Source organism: Mycteria americana, chromosome Z, assembly GCF_035582795.1.
Source record: "Mycteria americana isolate JAX WOST 10 ecotype Jacksonville Zoo and Gardens chromosome Z, USCA_MyAme_1.0, whole genome shotgun sequence".
NCBI lineage: Eukaryota > Metazoa > Chordata > Aves > Ciconiiformes > Ciconiidae > Mycteria > Mycteria americana.
In genome coordinates, this window is record NC_134396.1 from 42,098,856 (window position 1) to 42,112,276 (window position 13,421).

The 13,421-nt window shown below is 41.4% G+C and overlaps 1 protein-coding gene across 1 annotated transcript in view; it reads left to right on the top strand.

Moving 5' to 3' along the window:
* The window catches only part of SYK (spleen associated tyrosine kinase), a 53,728-nt gene that overhangs the window by 12,949 nt on the left and 27,358 nt on the right, over positions 1 to 13,421 (top strand). The window contains exons 2-3 of the mRNA XM_075488258.1: positions 5,663 to 6,115; positions 7,578 to 7,738. Coding sequence (XP_075344373.1) covers positions 5,702 to 6,115; positions 7,578 to 7,738 — 575 coding nt within the window. The 5' untranslated portion in view covers positions 5,663 to 5,701. The remainder of the gene's footprint in view (positions 1 to 5,662; positions 6,116 to 7,577; positions 7,739 to 13,421) is intronic.

The window sequence follows — 13,421 nt, forward strand, 5'->3', positions numbered from 1 at the left end:
TGCTACGCACTGAATATTCTTCATATGTTAGACATGGTGGAGAAACCTTGCTTGAAATCCATCAACTTTAACCTGTTTTGCAAAAGTAAAGCATGCCTTTCTTGTCTGAAACAGTTATAAATAAATCACTTACGAAATCTAAGAGATCATAAGGATCCTGCTGCTGTTCTTTCAGTGATAATTGAGAAATCCTCTCCATATTTTATAAACTTTTTATAGCAGGCTTTCTTATTTATTTGAGAGTTGAACTTCTGTGACTTTGATTAAAGTCAAAGTGAATTTTAATTTCAGTAACCATTGCATCAGGATCTTTTGTAGCCAGGAAATGAGAGTTTCCCCTCCCACTCCAACCCCCACCTCGGTTTTATTTTATTAGCTCTTAATTTCATGCATAAAGTTCTTTATCCTTTTAGACATGAAGGTCCTAACATTTTTTTAAGTCTGAAACAAAAGGTATGGAGAAAAGGAACTTCCATGAAACACTTCCATGAAAATAAATTCCCACAGATAAAGAGTGTGGTGGCATTTTTCTGTTTGAATTTTGTTCGCTACAACATTACTGAGGTGTTTTGAACAGATATTGCATTGCAGTACCATTCTTGCCATGATAATCATATGGGATTATTTTGGCCTTTTCTCCAAATTAGCTGTACAGTACTAGTGAAGAGCCAGTGTGGATCATTCATCCATCCATGCATCCAACGTGTCCGTGTCCAGGCTGACTTCCCTACCAATATGCCAATGGACACCTCCTGCAGTCTCAGAAATAACATTCTGCAGCTGTGCCCTCCATGTCCCTGCTGTTGAGGACCACAAAGATTCACATAGAACAGAAATTATAGCAGTTGTTCTTTTGTTTTAATTGTGGTGGAACATGATTTAAGCTCTTTCCTTACTGAAAACTTAGCAGCAAATCTGTTTTCTTCCACCCTTCCCAAAAGTGAGACTGAAGACTTGGAGCTTGCCTTCAAGGAGCACTTCGCCAGAGGTGGGATGATGTATGTTCATCTCCTAACCAGCAGTATCTGTGGTGCAGAGTGGAGTAAAAAAGAATGACATGGTTACATGGGGTGTCTGAGGGAAACAAGTAAGCAGGAATGAAGGAAACAGGAACTAGAGCATACAAAGCCTCCATATTTGTAACGACTTTCAGATTAATAGAATCATAGAATCCTAGAAACATTTAGGTTGGAAAAGACCCTTAAGATCATCGAATCCAACGGTAAACCTAACACTACCAAGTCCACCATGAAACCGTGTCCCTAAGCACGACGTCTACACATCTTTTAAATACCTCCAGGGATGGTGACTCAACCACTTCCCTGGGCAGCCTGTTCCAATGCTTGACAACCCTTTCAGTGAAGTAAAATTTCCTAATATCCTGTCTAAACCTCCCCTGGCGCAACTTGAGGCCATCTCCTCTCATCCTATCACACTTGGGAAGAGACTGACACCAGCCCTGCCGGGGACAGCTGGCTCATGCCGCTGTCCCTTGCAGCAGAGCCGCTCTCCCCCATGGGTTCCTTGGTGCCCGATGCCATGTCCTGCCCAGAGGGACATGCAAAGTGCTGGAGCTTGTCTGGTGCTAGGAGTAGAAAAGCCAAGGAAGCCCCAGAAGGCTATGGGAGAGGGAAGGCAAGGGCCTCCTGAAGGCTCTCTGGTGGGCTCGAAAACAGCAGTTGCAGCCCTGGGGCAGGGCAGAGATGTGGGTCCAGGCTGGGATATGCCCCTATCTCTGCGCCCCTTTGGAGATGGGCTGCAGGGAGGGAGGGAGGGATGGAGAGCAGGAGGGGAAGCCCTGATCTCCTCCACACCTCCCCAGTGCTCAATCCAGGATGGGTGAGATGCCTGGGGTGGCCTCTGGGAAGCAGTTGACAGACTTTGGGGGAAGAGCTGGTACATCCAAGACCCCTGAGTCCCCGTGCTCTTCCCCAGACACCACCAGGTTAGCACAGGGTACCTGCAGGATGTGGTCAGGGAAGACAGGAACTTGCTGGGAGTCTCCACCACTGCCAACGTCCCTGGCGTTCTCGCTGCACCCACGGTCCTGGGATGGGCACTGATGGGCCCCACAGCACCGCACAGCCGGGCAGGTGGGAGAGGAGCCCTGGAAGGGGCTGCCTTTGCTCAGCGCCCACAGCTGCTGCTCTCCGCCACGCCAAAGCTGGTGGAGCAAGCCGAAGGTGCTGATGGAGCCTGCACACCTTGCATGTGCAGCCCCAGGAGCCCTGGACAAAATGCACGGGCACAGAGACTGTGGCTGCTGAAAAGCAGCAAGGTCAGGGGCTGTCACAGCCACTCCCCAGCGACATTAAAGGGGTGTCAGGGCTGCCCCCGACGGCTGCCCAGCCAGGAGGGCAGACACCCCAAAGGGGAAAGTCTGCTCCGCAGGATGTTTCCCCTTGTTGAACTTCATTAAATTCCTCTCAGCCCAATTCTTCAGCCACTACTTCCTATTTTGTATTGTCTGTGAATTTGCTGAGGGTGCACTCTCCCCATTGTCCACCTCCTTAATGAAGTATTGGCCCCAGTACTGACCCTGGGTTACACCACTATTAAGTGGCCCCCAGCTGGACCTTGTATCGATTACAATCCTCTGGCCCTGCATTATGTTAGTGAAATAATACATTCTGTTTAAGGAAAGCTGTCTCTGTCTTCATCTGGTATAGTCGAAATTGTCATTTTTTCATCATATTTTATGCAGAATCAATGTTTGGTGGTCACTTACTGAGGACTGCCTTCTTCTGTCTCTTCAGTTACAGCTTTCTTTTGCAATTAATAAACAGAAGATATATTAGTAGATCATTTGGGTTAAGAACATGAATTCTCAGAACTGAGGCATTTAAATGGGAAAGTAGAGGGAAATTTTGTCAACAAAAATGTGAGCAAGATTAACTTGAGCACAGTATGTGATCTTAAACCAGTAACCTTAAACCAGTAAGCTTTTGTTGCAAACCACAAGAGTAATAAATAACATGCTGCACACAGCTCGATTTTGTAGGGCTGCAGTAGCTCTGCAGCTTTGATGTCTCCCTTCTTTGGGAAAGTGGGAGAAGACCAGAAGATCTGCACAACATGTGATTTGTCCTGACTGTGTCCTGTCTAGTTTTCTATACTGTGTGAGCCTTGTTCATGTAACTTGTGTGTCCTTGCCCTTCCCCCTCCCCCCGCTTCTTCACATATTCACAGAGCAGCACAGGTATTTCTCTACTGTTTCCTGGCCCAAGCACATGAGGCAGCAGATCAGCTATGGCCTACTGATGGGCCATATCTGAGCTAAGCAGTAGGCACACCAGAGCTCTGCCTGCTGCAGAACTGCCAGGGAAGGTATCAGCCTGAAGCACCGTGTGCCAAAAGGCCCTACGTTAAGACGCCTATTCCTCAGTTGCAGCTTTGCACTATGGACCCTCCCTTCTTGCATGGTCTTCCATGAAGTCCTCTCTACCTGTGCTCACGTAACTCAGTTGCATGCTTTGGCCAGCTGCAAGCCAAGGTCTATTAACCCCGTTCACATACATCCTGAATTATTTAATGCTGATTCCACAGACTGCTGCCTGGCTTCCCTGAAATTGTGCCCTTCGTTTAACTGTGAAGGGCACATTTGTAGTGCTATATCCTGCACAGCAATAGCAATAGGAACTGAACTTCTGATCCTTTTGTCCGCTTCTAGCCAAGGTAATGGAACGTGGGAAAAGAGAGCTGCGGTAACCTGAATAAAACAGATAACAGTATTCTGTAGGTTAATGTTCATGGTTTTCATATTCAGTATATATACATTTTACTTAGTATATATACATTGGAAAAAAAGAATACAAGATGTGCAGTGATCTTGTAAATACAAAGAAACAACAGTGTTTTTCCTTTTATATACTTGTAGTGTTGCCTAGTGAGTCTAAAATCTGCATAACACACTACGGATAACAGAGGCTGTCACCTATTTTGTATACTTGAGAGTATTTCAGTATCAGATTGTCACAACTGAACATAAAAGACAAGGAAATAAAACTTTTGGCAATGAAGTCGGGAAGAAACTTTTCCTAAGGAAAAGTTTAATCTAACACACACAACTAATACAAACATAAGCACATACTGCTAGTTTTATTCAGCGTTTCATGTGTTCTCTGAAAGTAATTTTTCAGATGATGAAGTCATTTTACAGATGAACAGGTAATAATACTTAGTGGGATTTTCTTTTCTTTCTAGACTGAAAGAAGATGTTGAACTGTTCCTAAATGGAGTTCATTCCTTCTTATGCCCCATAAACTGTAGATGTAACAGTCTGTGGCCAGTACTGATTAAACAGTGATTGGATTGGGGAAGCATTTGGAGGAGAAAGTGTATGAAAAGCTCATAATGTTGCAGGAAACAATTAATGACTTGGCTGGTGAACTTGCGATTACATAAGTAATTGCAGTTGTGGACCACTTCATCTGACAAAAAAGAGCTTGCAAATACTCTTGCAAGAATACAGGTCTCATTGGTGTCAATATATTCACTTCCTATCTGCTTAAATGTTATCAGCAGGTAGCTGAGGTATTCTTCCCAGTATCCATTAGATAGTCATTTAAATGTCACTAATATGAATAATAAACCAAATTCAGCTTTTGCATTCTGATGTTTCCTCTCCAATAACTTGAAAGAGACAAAAGTAATTCCAGCACAATACTTAGCTGTCCAGGCAGTGTAAATCTGCTGTGGGGTTTAATGAAAATAAATTTCTCTGCTGACAATGTAGGTTAGAGGCTGGGATAACTCAGGCAAGACAGGACACAAGAAGAACAGTATTCCTGTAGCTAGAGTTCTATAGAGTCCTTATGCTTATTTTTTTAAAATATATCATATATTAATATACATAATAATATAAACTCATATACAATTAAGATGTATATATTAAATATATGAGATTATTTTTATTGTTAAATTAAGAATAAAAGAATTGAAGCCATTTATGTTATATTCACTATTATTCTTCAGAGTTGCTGAACTTTATTCTCTTCTGTGTTTTTGTTGGTAGTGTGCCTTGTATTATTTCAATATAAGCTGTTTGAAACGAAAACTGTTCAAAAAGACACTATATCACTTTTGTTTGTTTGTTTGTTTGTTTTTACCATTAAAAAAAACATGGGTAAATCTCTGTGGAGAGGAATGTTAACTATTTTAATATAGGACTTTTGTCCATATGTTAATACAGGATTTTTGTCCAGTATGTGGGCTCAGCCCACACACTGGCATAAGCTACTCTTATAAGCAAAATTATAATGGCGCAAAACTGGAATGAATAACTGTTCTCACTGAATCTTTCTTACCTAGTTATTTCCTTTTATTGGGAAACACCTCAAGGCCAGTACAAAAGGATGGATAGAGGCATTCAGGGAAGTGAAAATGTCAGTACCTCTATATGGCTAGGCAAAAGAGCAGAGAGGGAAAGAGTTAAAGGAAACTTGCGCAGTTATAGGAAACTTTTATATTAATATACAACAGGGGAAAACTTTATATTGGGTTTTAGAAAGACAACTCCTAACAAGATAAAAACAAAAATATGATCTTTGTCCCAAAATCTTTTAAAAAATGTATTACCGACATGCCACATGTGAACTGCCATGTTACTGGTTTATCCTCTTTTCTTTCAACTGATACTCATGTCTCTGTCTTTGTTTTTCAGATATAGAATACCACGTTTGCTTTTTGGAAAAGCAAAAACATGGCTTCCAACATGGCAAACCCTGCTAACCATTTGCCATATTTCTTTGGCAATATTACACGTGAAGAAGCTGAAGAGTATCTGATGCAAGGAGGAGTGAGTGACGGACTATACTTGCTCCGCCAAAGCCGGAATTACCTGGGGGGCTTTGCCTTATCCTTGGCCCATGGAAGGAAGGTTCATCATTATACAATTGAGAGGGAGCTGAGCGGCTCATATGCTATAGCAGGAGGCAAGTCACATGCCAGTCCTGCTGAACTCATTAACTACCACTCAGAGGAAGCAGATGGCCTTATCTGTCTACTGAGAAAACCTTTCAACCGACCACCAGGCGTTCAACCCAAAACAGGACCCTTTGAAGATTTAAAAGAGAACCTCATCAGAGAGTATGTCAAACAAACTTGGAATTTGCAGGTAAATCCAGGCTGATTTTGCCATAAAGTGGTCTTTGAGTTAGGACAAAAAGAGATTGCAGTGTTTGTTTCCAGCCGTTGCTGCTGCTGTGTAGTATTTTTTCATAATGGAATGATAGCTGTTTGAGTTTTGAACAGTGGGGGGGGTTTTCCCCCAATACATGCAGTAACTTGGCCATAAGTGTAGTTTTCCTGAGATTTTACAAAACTTAGGACTTTTATGATGTCTTGGGCTAGCATAGCCTTATCTACCACTGCACTAACTTGTGTCATCAGATTTCCATATGCACCAAAAATTAATAGAAGTGGTGAACAAGATACAGAAATGGTTTGTTTGATTGCTTTTGATTCTGAATTTTTATGGATGGATGTGCAGGCAGGCATGGTGACATGGTGACTTGTTTTACATCCTCCCCTCTTAGCTGGCCTTGTTTCTGTGATGCTTATTTAGACTATGTCCAAAACAGAACTTGGTTTCTTATCCAAGAGCACTGCCTATATGTCTTTGGTACTGCATGTGTCAAGCAGGAATGTTCCACACTGAGGAAGACAGGCTGGATTTTTTCCTTAGAATGACTGTGAAGAAGCCAGCCTTAACATGGAAATACTAGTGTAGGAGGCTGCAAGAGGAGTATTATCTCACCTTGGGGTGCCATGAGTTGCCATTATGAACTTATGGACTTACGCTAGGTTTTTCATCTCTTTTGGTACTAGCAAGTAACCCTATGTGTTCTGCTCTGTAAAATATGTGGAGCAATGCCCAAACTGGAAAAGCCAGAAACTTATACTACATTTACGACAAGTGCTGAGGCTTATAGTTTTTTTCTGATGAGTCCAAGCCCAATCTAGAAGGACGTTGATGAACTCAAGTTTAAAACTGATGAAACTAGGGTTTTTTGCCCTCAGATTCTAGGCCAAATTTAGAAGTGATAGGTTGTAGATGGGTTTAGAAGTGTCAGGGTTATACCTAAAATATTAACATAGTTCACTCTAAAATTGGGACTGTCCTGTCTGCTTTTGGGAAATTTGCATTGTTGTCTTCAACATAGACATGCTGCAAAGCGTGTTCAGTTTATTTCAGTAAACTGCCGTAGGCTATGTAATATGGAGGTATGTTATGACATCTCAGAGTGACACAAAGTATATTTAGCTATGTCTCATTAGCATAAAAATATGATGTAATTTTCAGTTGATGTACTGATATATTAACAGGTTAATTTACTGGTTATTTTTCCTTCTGTTTCTCAGAAGTAAGGGAAGAATCCCACCTTTGTGATGTTTTGGTTACCATATGTTGGTTTCTGTTTTCATGTCTTTATAGCAACCAGATCTTTTGTTCACATACGACAAATACGTGCAGATTTTGTATCTCCCAAAAGCAATCCAATACTGGGAGTCTACCTGTCATGTTTTTATTGCAGAAGACAGTTTGACTGTCCCACTGTGTTTTTACCACTGTCTAGGGGCATGCTCTTGAGCAAGCTATCATTAGTCAAAAGCCTCAGCTGGAGAAGTTGATTGCCACTACAGCCCATGAGAAGATGCCGTGGTTCCACGGGAGGATCTCTCGGGAAGAGTCAGAACACCGTATCCTCATTGGGTCAAGAAACAATGGGAAATTTCTGTGAGTGCTTTTTCCTGTGGTATTGCTGTTTGCCACCAGTGTCACTACACAGTTCCCTTGAGTGAATCTCAGATGAGAGTATGCCCTAAAAGGTGGCTCATTCACAGTGACAGAGCCCAGTCCAGCATGATATACATGACATAATCATTCCTGTACTAAGCAAGTGTCTCCAAGATTAGGTTTACACTTAACTAAAGATGGGAAAGTATAGCAAAAGCGTGGGTCATTGTTTTTTAATCAAATACTAAGTGTAATTCTAAAGGGAGCATCAGAGAAACTCAATACCCAGAAAAATTCATTGAACTTTGTTTTATAACTGATAAGCAGTACTAAGTGGCTGTGGTAGCTTAACCTTGGCCCACCAAGCTGCTGTCACACTACCCCTCGTCAACCACAGTCCCCCTCGAAGAGGGGAAGAAAACAGGATGGTAAAGCTCGTGAGTCGAGGTGAAGACAGGGAGATCATGTACCACTTAACTCTCACGGGCAAAACAGGCTCCACTTGGGGAAAAGTAATTTAATTTATTGTCAATTAAAATTTAGTTGGACAGTAAGAAACAAAGACAAAAGAGTAGAAAAACCACCTTCCCCTCACAGCCCCACACTCCCAGTTTTCACAGGCTCAACTTCACTCCTTCACACCAACCCCTCTCCCCACAAAGCAGCCCGGGGGAGGATGGGTGGGGGACAGGGGCTGCGGTCAGTCTGGAACAGCTTCTGTCTGCCGCTCCTTCCTCCTCACACTGTTCCCTGCTGCAAGGTAGGCTCTCCACAGGAAATATTCTTCAGGAAATATCCAGCTTCTTGGAGGGCTGCAGTGTGGACACCTGCTCCACCGCGGCCTCTCCCACCGGCTGCAAAGGACTCTGCTCTGGCGCCTGGAGCGCCTGCTCCCTGCCTCCTCCTCTGCCCTTGGTGTTCGCGCTACTGCTTCTGGTTTGGGTTTGGTTTTTTCTCTCCGCCACCACCTACCAGGCATTTTTCTGCCCTTTCTTAAGGGTGTTTTCATGGAGGCGAAGGCCCCACATATGCGGCTGAGGGGCTTGGCAGTGCCCTGCAGGGTTGTCCATTGGGGCCAGCTGGAACCAGTTGTGACCGGCCCAGGGCAGCCCCTGGCCTCCTCACAGAGCCCCTGCAGCCCCACTGCCAAAGCCTGGCCACCTGCGCCCGGTACACTGACTTACCAAAGCGGTAAATATACAAACTGCTTATGTTAACAACCATTGGGATCTATAACTGTCAGTTTTCCTGGGGGCAGTGGTGGTGCTTTGTTTTGCAGTTAAGCAACAGAAAGAATTGCTTTTACCTTGATAACGCCATTTTGTATCTGCTGCTGTCTGCATTTACTCGACCTCATGATCTTTTGTTTTCTGAGTGTAAATGTGTCATTTAGTATAGTGACTAACAGCCATCACCTTGTGAGGATTAGAGCCAGTCAAAATCTTATAACAAAAAAGTTTTTATTTTGGAAAATCCTCAGTTGAAAAAAATCGATGTTTTCACTGAGCAATTTTTCATGTGTTGTCCCGCCACCCCCCAATGGAAGTATTTATATAATGACAGAAAATGAAGCTTAAAGGTCATGGCCAAGGAAGGATCACTTAGAGCTGTATAATTCCTGAGAGAACTTTCATCGCCCACCTACACAGTCTCCTTCAGCACTCAACTACCTTTGATTTTTTTAAAGCTAGTCCAAAGTAAAACCGCAGGAGTGAGTGCAGGGTGAATATGCTTCTTCAGTACCAACTCTTTCACCTTACTGATTTGCTGTAATTGTGCCACACTGATTGCTCATGTAGATGCAACCTTCATATGTTTCCATGTTTCAATCTTAATTGTCGTGAACCAGTAACTCCTCTAAATCTTTATTTCCAGTAGAGTTAATTCCTCTTGCCTACAAATACTTTGAGTGTACTGACATCCTATTTCTTGAAATCTCTTTCCTTCCCTCAGTCATTGAATTTTTTCTGTTTCATGGTCACTCTCACCCAAGTCACCAACGTGTCTTCACGTTTTCAGCCTTGTACTCCCTGTTTCTTGGGATCACACCTAGAGGGTCATTTACTTGGTTGCTTTTGTTGCCATCTGTAACAAAAAATTGTTACAAAAATTTGTGGAGCCAAAGACTTCCCTTACCACAGATTCATCTTTTCTGAATGCTTCTTCCTATAGCACTAGGAGAAGTTTAATTGGTTTGATGAACGTAGTCACTGTCGTAGATTACCAGCACAGCACTACCATACCACCTCTCCTTTTCACTGCCCTAGTTTCATTGCTAGTTTCTTTTCTTACTTTTTAGATACAAGGGCAGGTGCATATGTAATCTGAAACAAAGCAGCAACCCTTTCTTTTAATGACCTGTTTTTTCTAAAAAATTATTACTTTCTGTATTAACATCTTACCAAATCAATGTTATATCAGCTGAGGCATAATGTTGATCATGTATTAAAACTTGCAGCTTTTCCGGTATACCTCTTGCACACGTTGGTTTCTATGTGGTCAATGTGCTTCTCTTTGGGGAAAAAAAAAGGAAGCTAATTTTTATCCAAAGAGATGGATCCTTAGCTAACATTTCTTAACAACAGGGATGGGCTTTGGAGTGAGGGAGTGTAATTTTTTAGCAGACTTGGCATTTTTACTCACTATAATAGGCCCTGGTCTCTTTTCAATCTTCTGTAAGCATTCCTACAGCTTTAGATAGAAATACTTCCCCAGAATTTTCCTGTTTCACTTAGAGATGGCCTAGGAGGCATTTCTGGTGCTGTTTGCAGTGACATGCTCGATGAGCTGTGGAGGGAGCAGTCAGGCCTTCTCCTATGGGACTGGTTATGCCAGTGGGTGCATAGTTCTGCTGGAACTCAGGTGGCTGTTTTCACATCAGGTAGATAAACACATAGAGGGGAAAATGCTAACTTTAAGGCTCTGTTTAAACCATGAGAAGTGCCATTGGAGCTTAAATAATATGAAAATGTAACTGATAGTATGTTGAGTTTGGGTCCCTCTTATTAAGGACAACACTGTTTACTTCTGCATCTGTAGAGTGCTTTCTGATGCATTAATTGTTCTTGCACGGACTGCCTATCTGGCAGGTTTAGAGCTCAGTAACCACTTAGCTGCTGTTTACTCTTATGCTCCCAGGGAAGAAACAGGGTGAGATCTTCATCTGCCCTATAATTCAGCAACCAGAGCAGCAAGAGAAATAATGTGTTGTTCATTTGTATCAGAAATCAGTTATTTTTCTTCTAGCTCTCAGATCGGTAGACCTAGAGGCTCATTGCAAATAACAAAAGAACTATCTAATTCAGAGAGGTTTTCTATTTTCTGCAGTGGTTTGCCTAACATGGGCTTGCTCAGCAGGTGTTGAGAAATAAACCACTCATTTCTTAGCTAACTGAAACAGTAGCAGCAAAATTGTGGAGTGCTAGAGAGGTGCGTTGTTTTACATTTCAGGCACGGACATCCCATACTTTTTCCTTACCCAGCAGCAGCATGTGTCAGAGTCTTCTGTACATATGTGGACTGAAGACTGTGAATTTGTGCTTGTCAATGTAGCTGCTCAGGGACTGTTTTTCTCACGTTGGTTGAGACACTCAAGCCTGGTAGCTGACTGAAAGGTAAAACTTGGAAACATTCATTGTCTAAGAGAAGTTTGCTTGTTGAGGTAGGAATTGGAGCCTGGGAACATAGAGGGAAGCTAGATTTTCAATGAGAAGAGGTACTCTGAGGCTATTCAACAAGTCCACAAGTAGGTGCTGCTATATGACAAAAATAACCTTGTTTATTATGGAAAAAACAATAAATCTTAGAAGGCTGGATATTTCTGTATATTCTTTTACAAGGGTCTCTAAAACCTCATTGTACCAGAAATCTGCTAACTCTCTGACCTACCTACCTTGAAACAAAATCCAGTACAGCGGTCTCTGTGAGAACACATCTAACACCTAGATTTTTTTAGCGCTGCTTTGCAGCACTACAAGATTATCAAATCTAGAGGGTTTTTTATATAATACATATGGAAATAGTTGAAAAGCTTCCTGATTGCAGTTCAAAATGTCACGAATAGCATCACAAATCTAACACTGCGACTCATCCAAGCTGCTGGAAAAGTTCTGAGCTAACTGTGCGTGTTTTACTAGGGTCTTTTTAAAGCTTTTGTCATGACTGAAAAGTCAGTGAAATAAGTATGTGTGTGGATGCTATAGAGTTTGTTTTCAAAGACAAATATAGAAACAATGTCATGAAATGACATGAAATAGGAAGCAGTGCCCACCTCTTCTGGGAAGAACACTCATGAAAGACTGCCACTCTAGCCACAAAATTTGGAGAAAAAACTATAGCAGTGGAATAGAAGGAAAATATGATATCTCTAAAATGACCTGAAGAGCAACTGAAAATAGGGAATTTTATTTAAGTCTCAATCCCCTTTTAGCTTCATTTACACTACTTTGCATGCTGTGTAGGATGAAGGTTCTTACCAGAGTTCTGGTTTTTCATTGGACTTTGCTTGGTAGAGGGCATAATTGTAGAATATGATGATCAATATTGTCTAGGTGATCATAGATAATATTATTAATATCATTAATACTGTTGTTGTAATAATATTTATATTAATAATATATAATATTATTGGTAATATTCTTAATATTATCTATATGACTGCATGCATGTCTGGAGCAGTTTAAAAATAAACTAAAAATTTGCTAACAATGACAGACCAGCAGTATAAGAAATGTTAGTTTTCTCTGCAGTTTCACAGAGGAAACAACTCCAGTAAGTGTAAGTGTAGGTCTTGGCACCTCTTATTTTGTCATCAGTAGTGGCCACTTCAGTTATATGAACATGTGGTCTTCTGTATGTGTTAAGAACCACAAATTCTGAGGGTGAAGGGAGATAAGCAATATTCAGAAATACTGTTAAACTTAAAAACTCAACATTAAGGAAATTGTGAGTGAAGGCATTGCATAATTAGCAGTTTAGTCTCTATAAACCTTTTATATGGGTTCATAGCCATATGTAGTTCACATAAAATGTGAGCAGTTGTGTTAAAGGGAAGTAAAAATAATTTTAGTATCATAAGAATGTCTTCAACATGCAATGAGATATACTAAAGAAGACAAAACTATTTTAGACTGTTAGAATGACTCACAGCACTACTCATCAGGGCATCTCATGACATCTAGACACTAAGCTGTCTCATATATGTCACAATAGTTAACATTAGTAACACCCATTCAAAATAACAAGTTTTGAAGTGCAGTTGTCCATAAGAGTTTTCTTGTCTTTGACCAAAAATTTGTGTTTCTGATACATGTAGCAGTCTATATTTACATTAATCTTATTGTCTTCCTCTAGGAATTTACCACTACTGGAGTACATACTGAGCTAGGTGATTTATAGGACCTTGTAGAGTATTCTTTAAATAAATCTAGCAGTATTATGTTTGTATCCATAAATGGAACTGGACATTGCTGACACCAGGCAAGGTGAAAACAATCCTACTAAACATGACCTTAATTCAGGAATATTAATTAATGATGAAGTTTCTCTTCAAAAGGCCAAGCAGTTGCTAGGCTTCAGTGACCATAAAATTTTTCCAATATAAATGATAAAATACAGACGGTGAACCATGTTTCTGGAGGTGCTGTATTCCCCTCCACAGCAGCCTGGATGATGCCCACAGCTC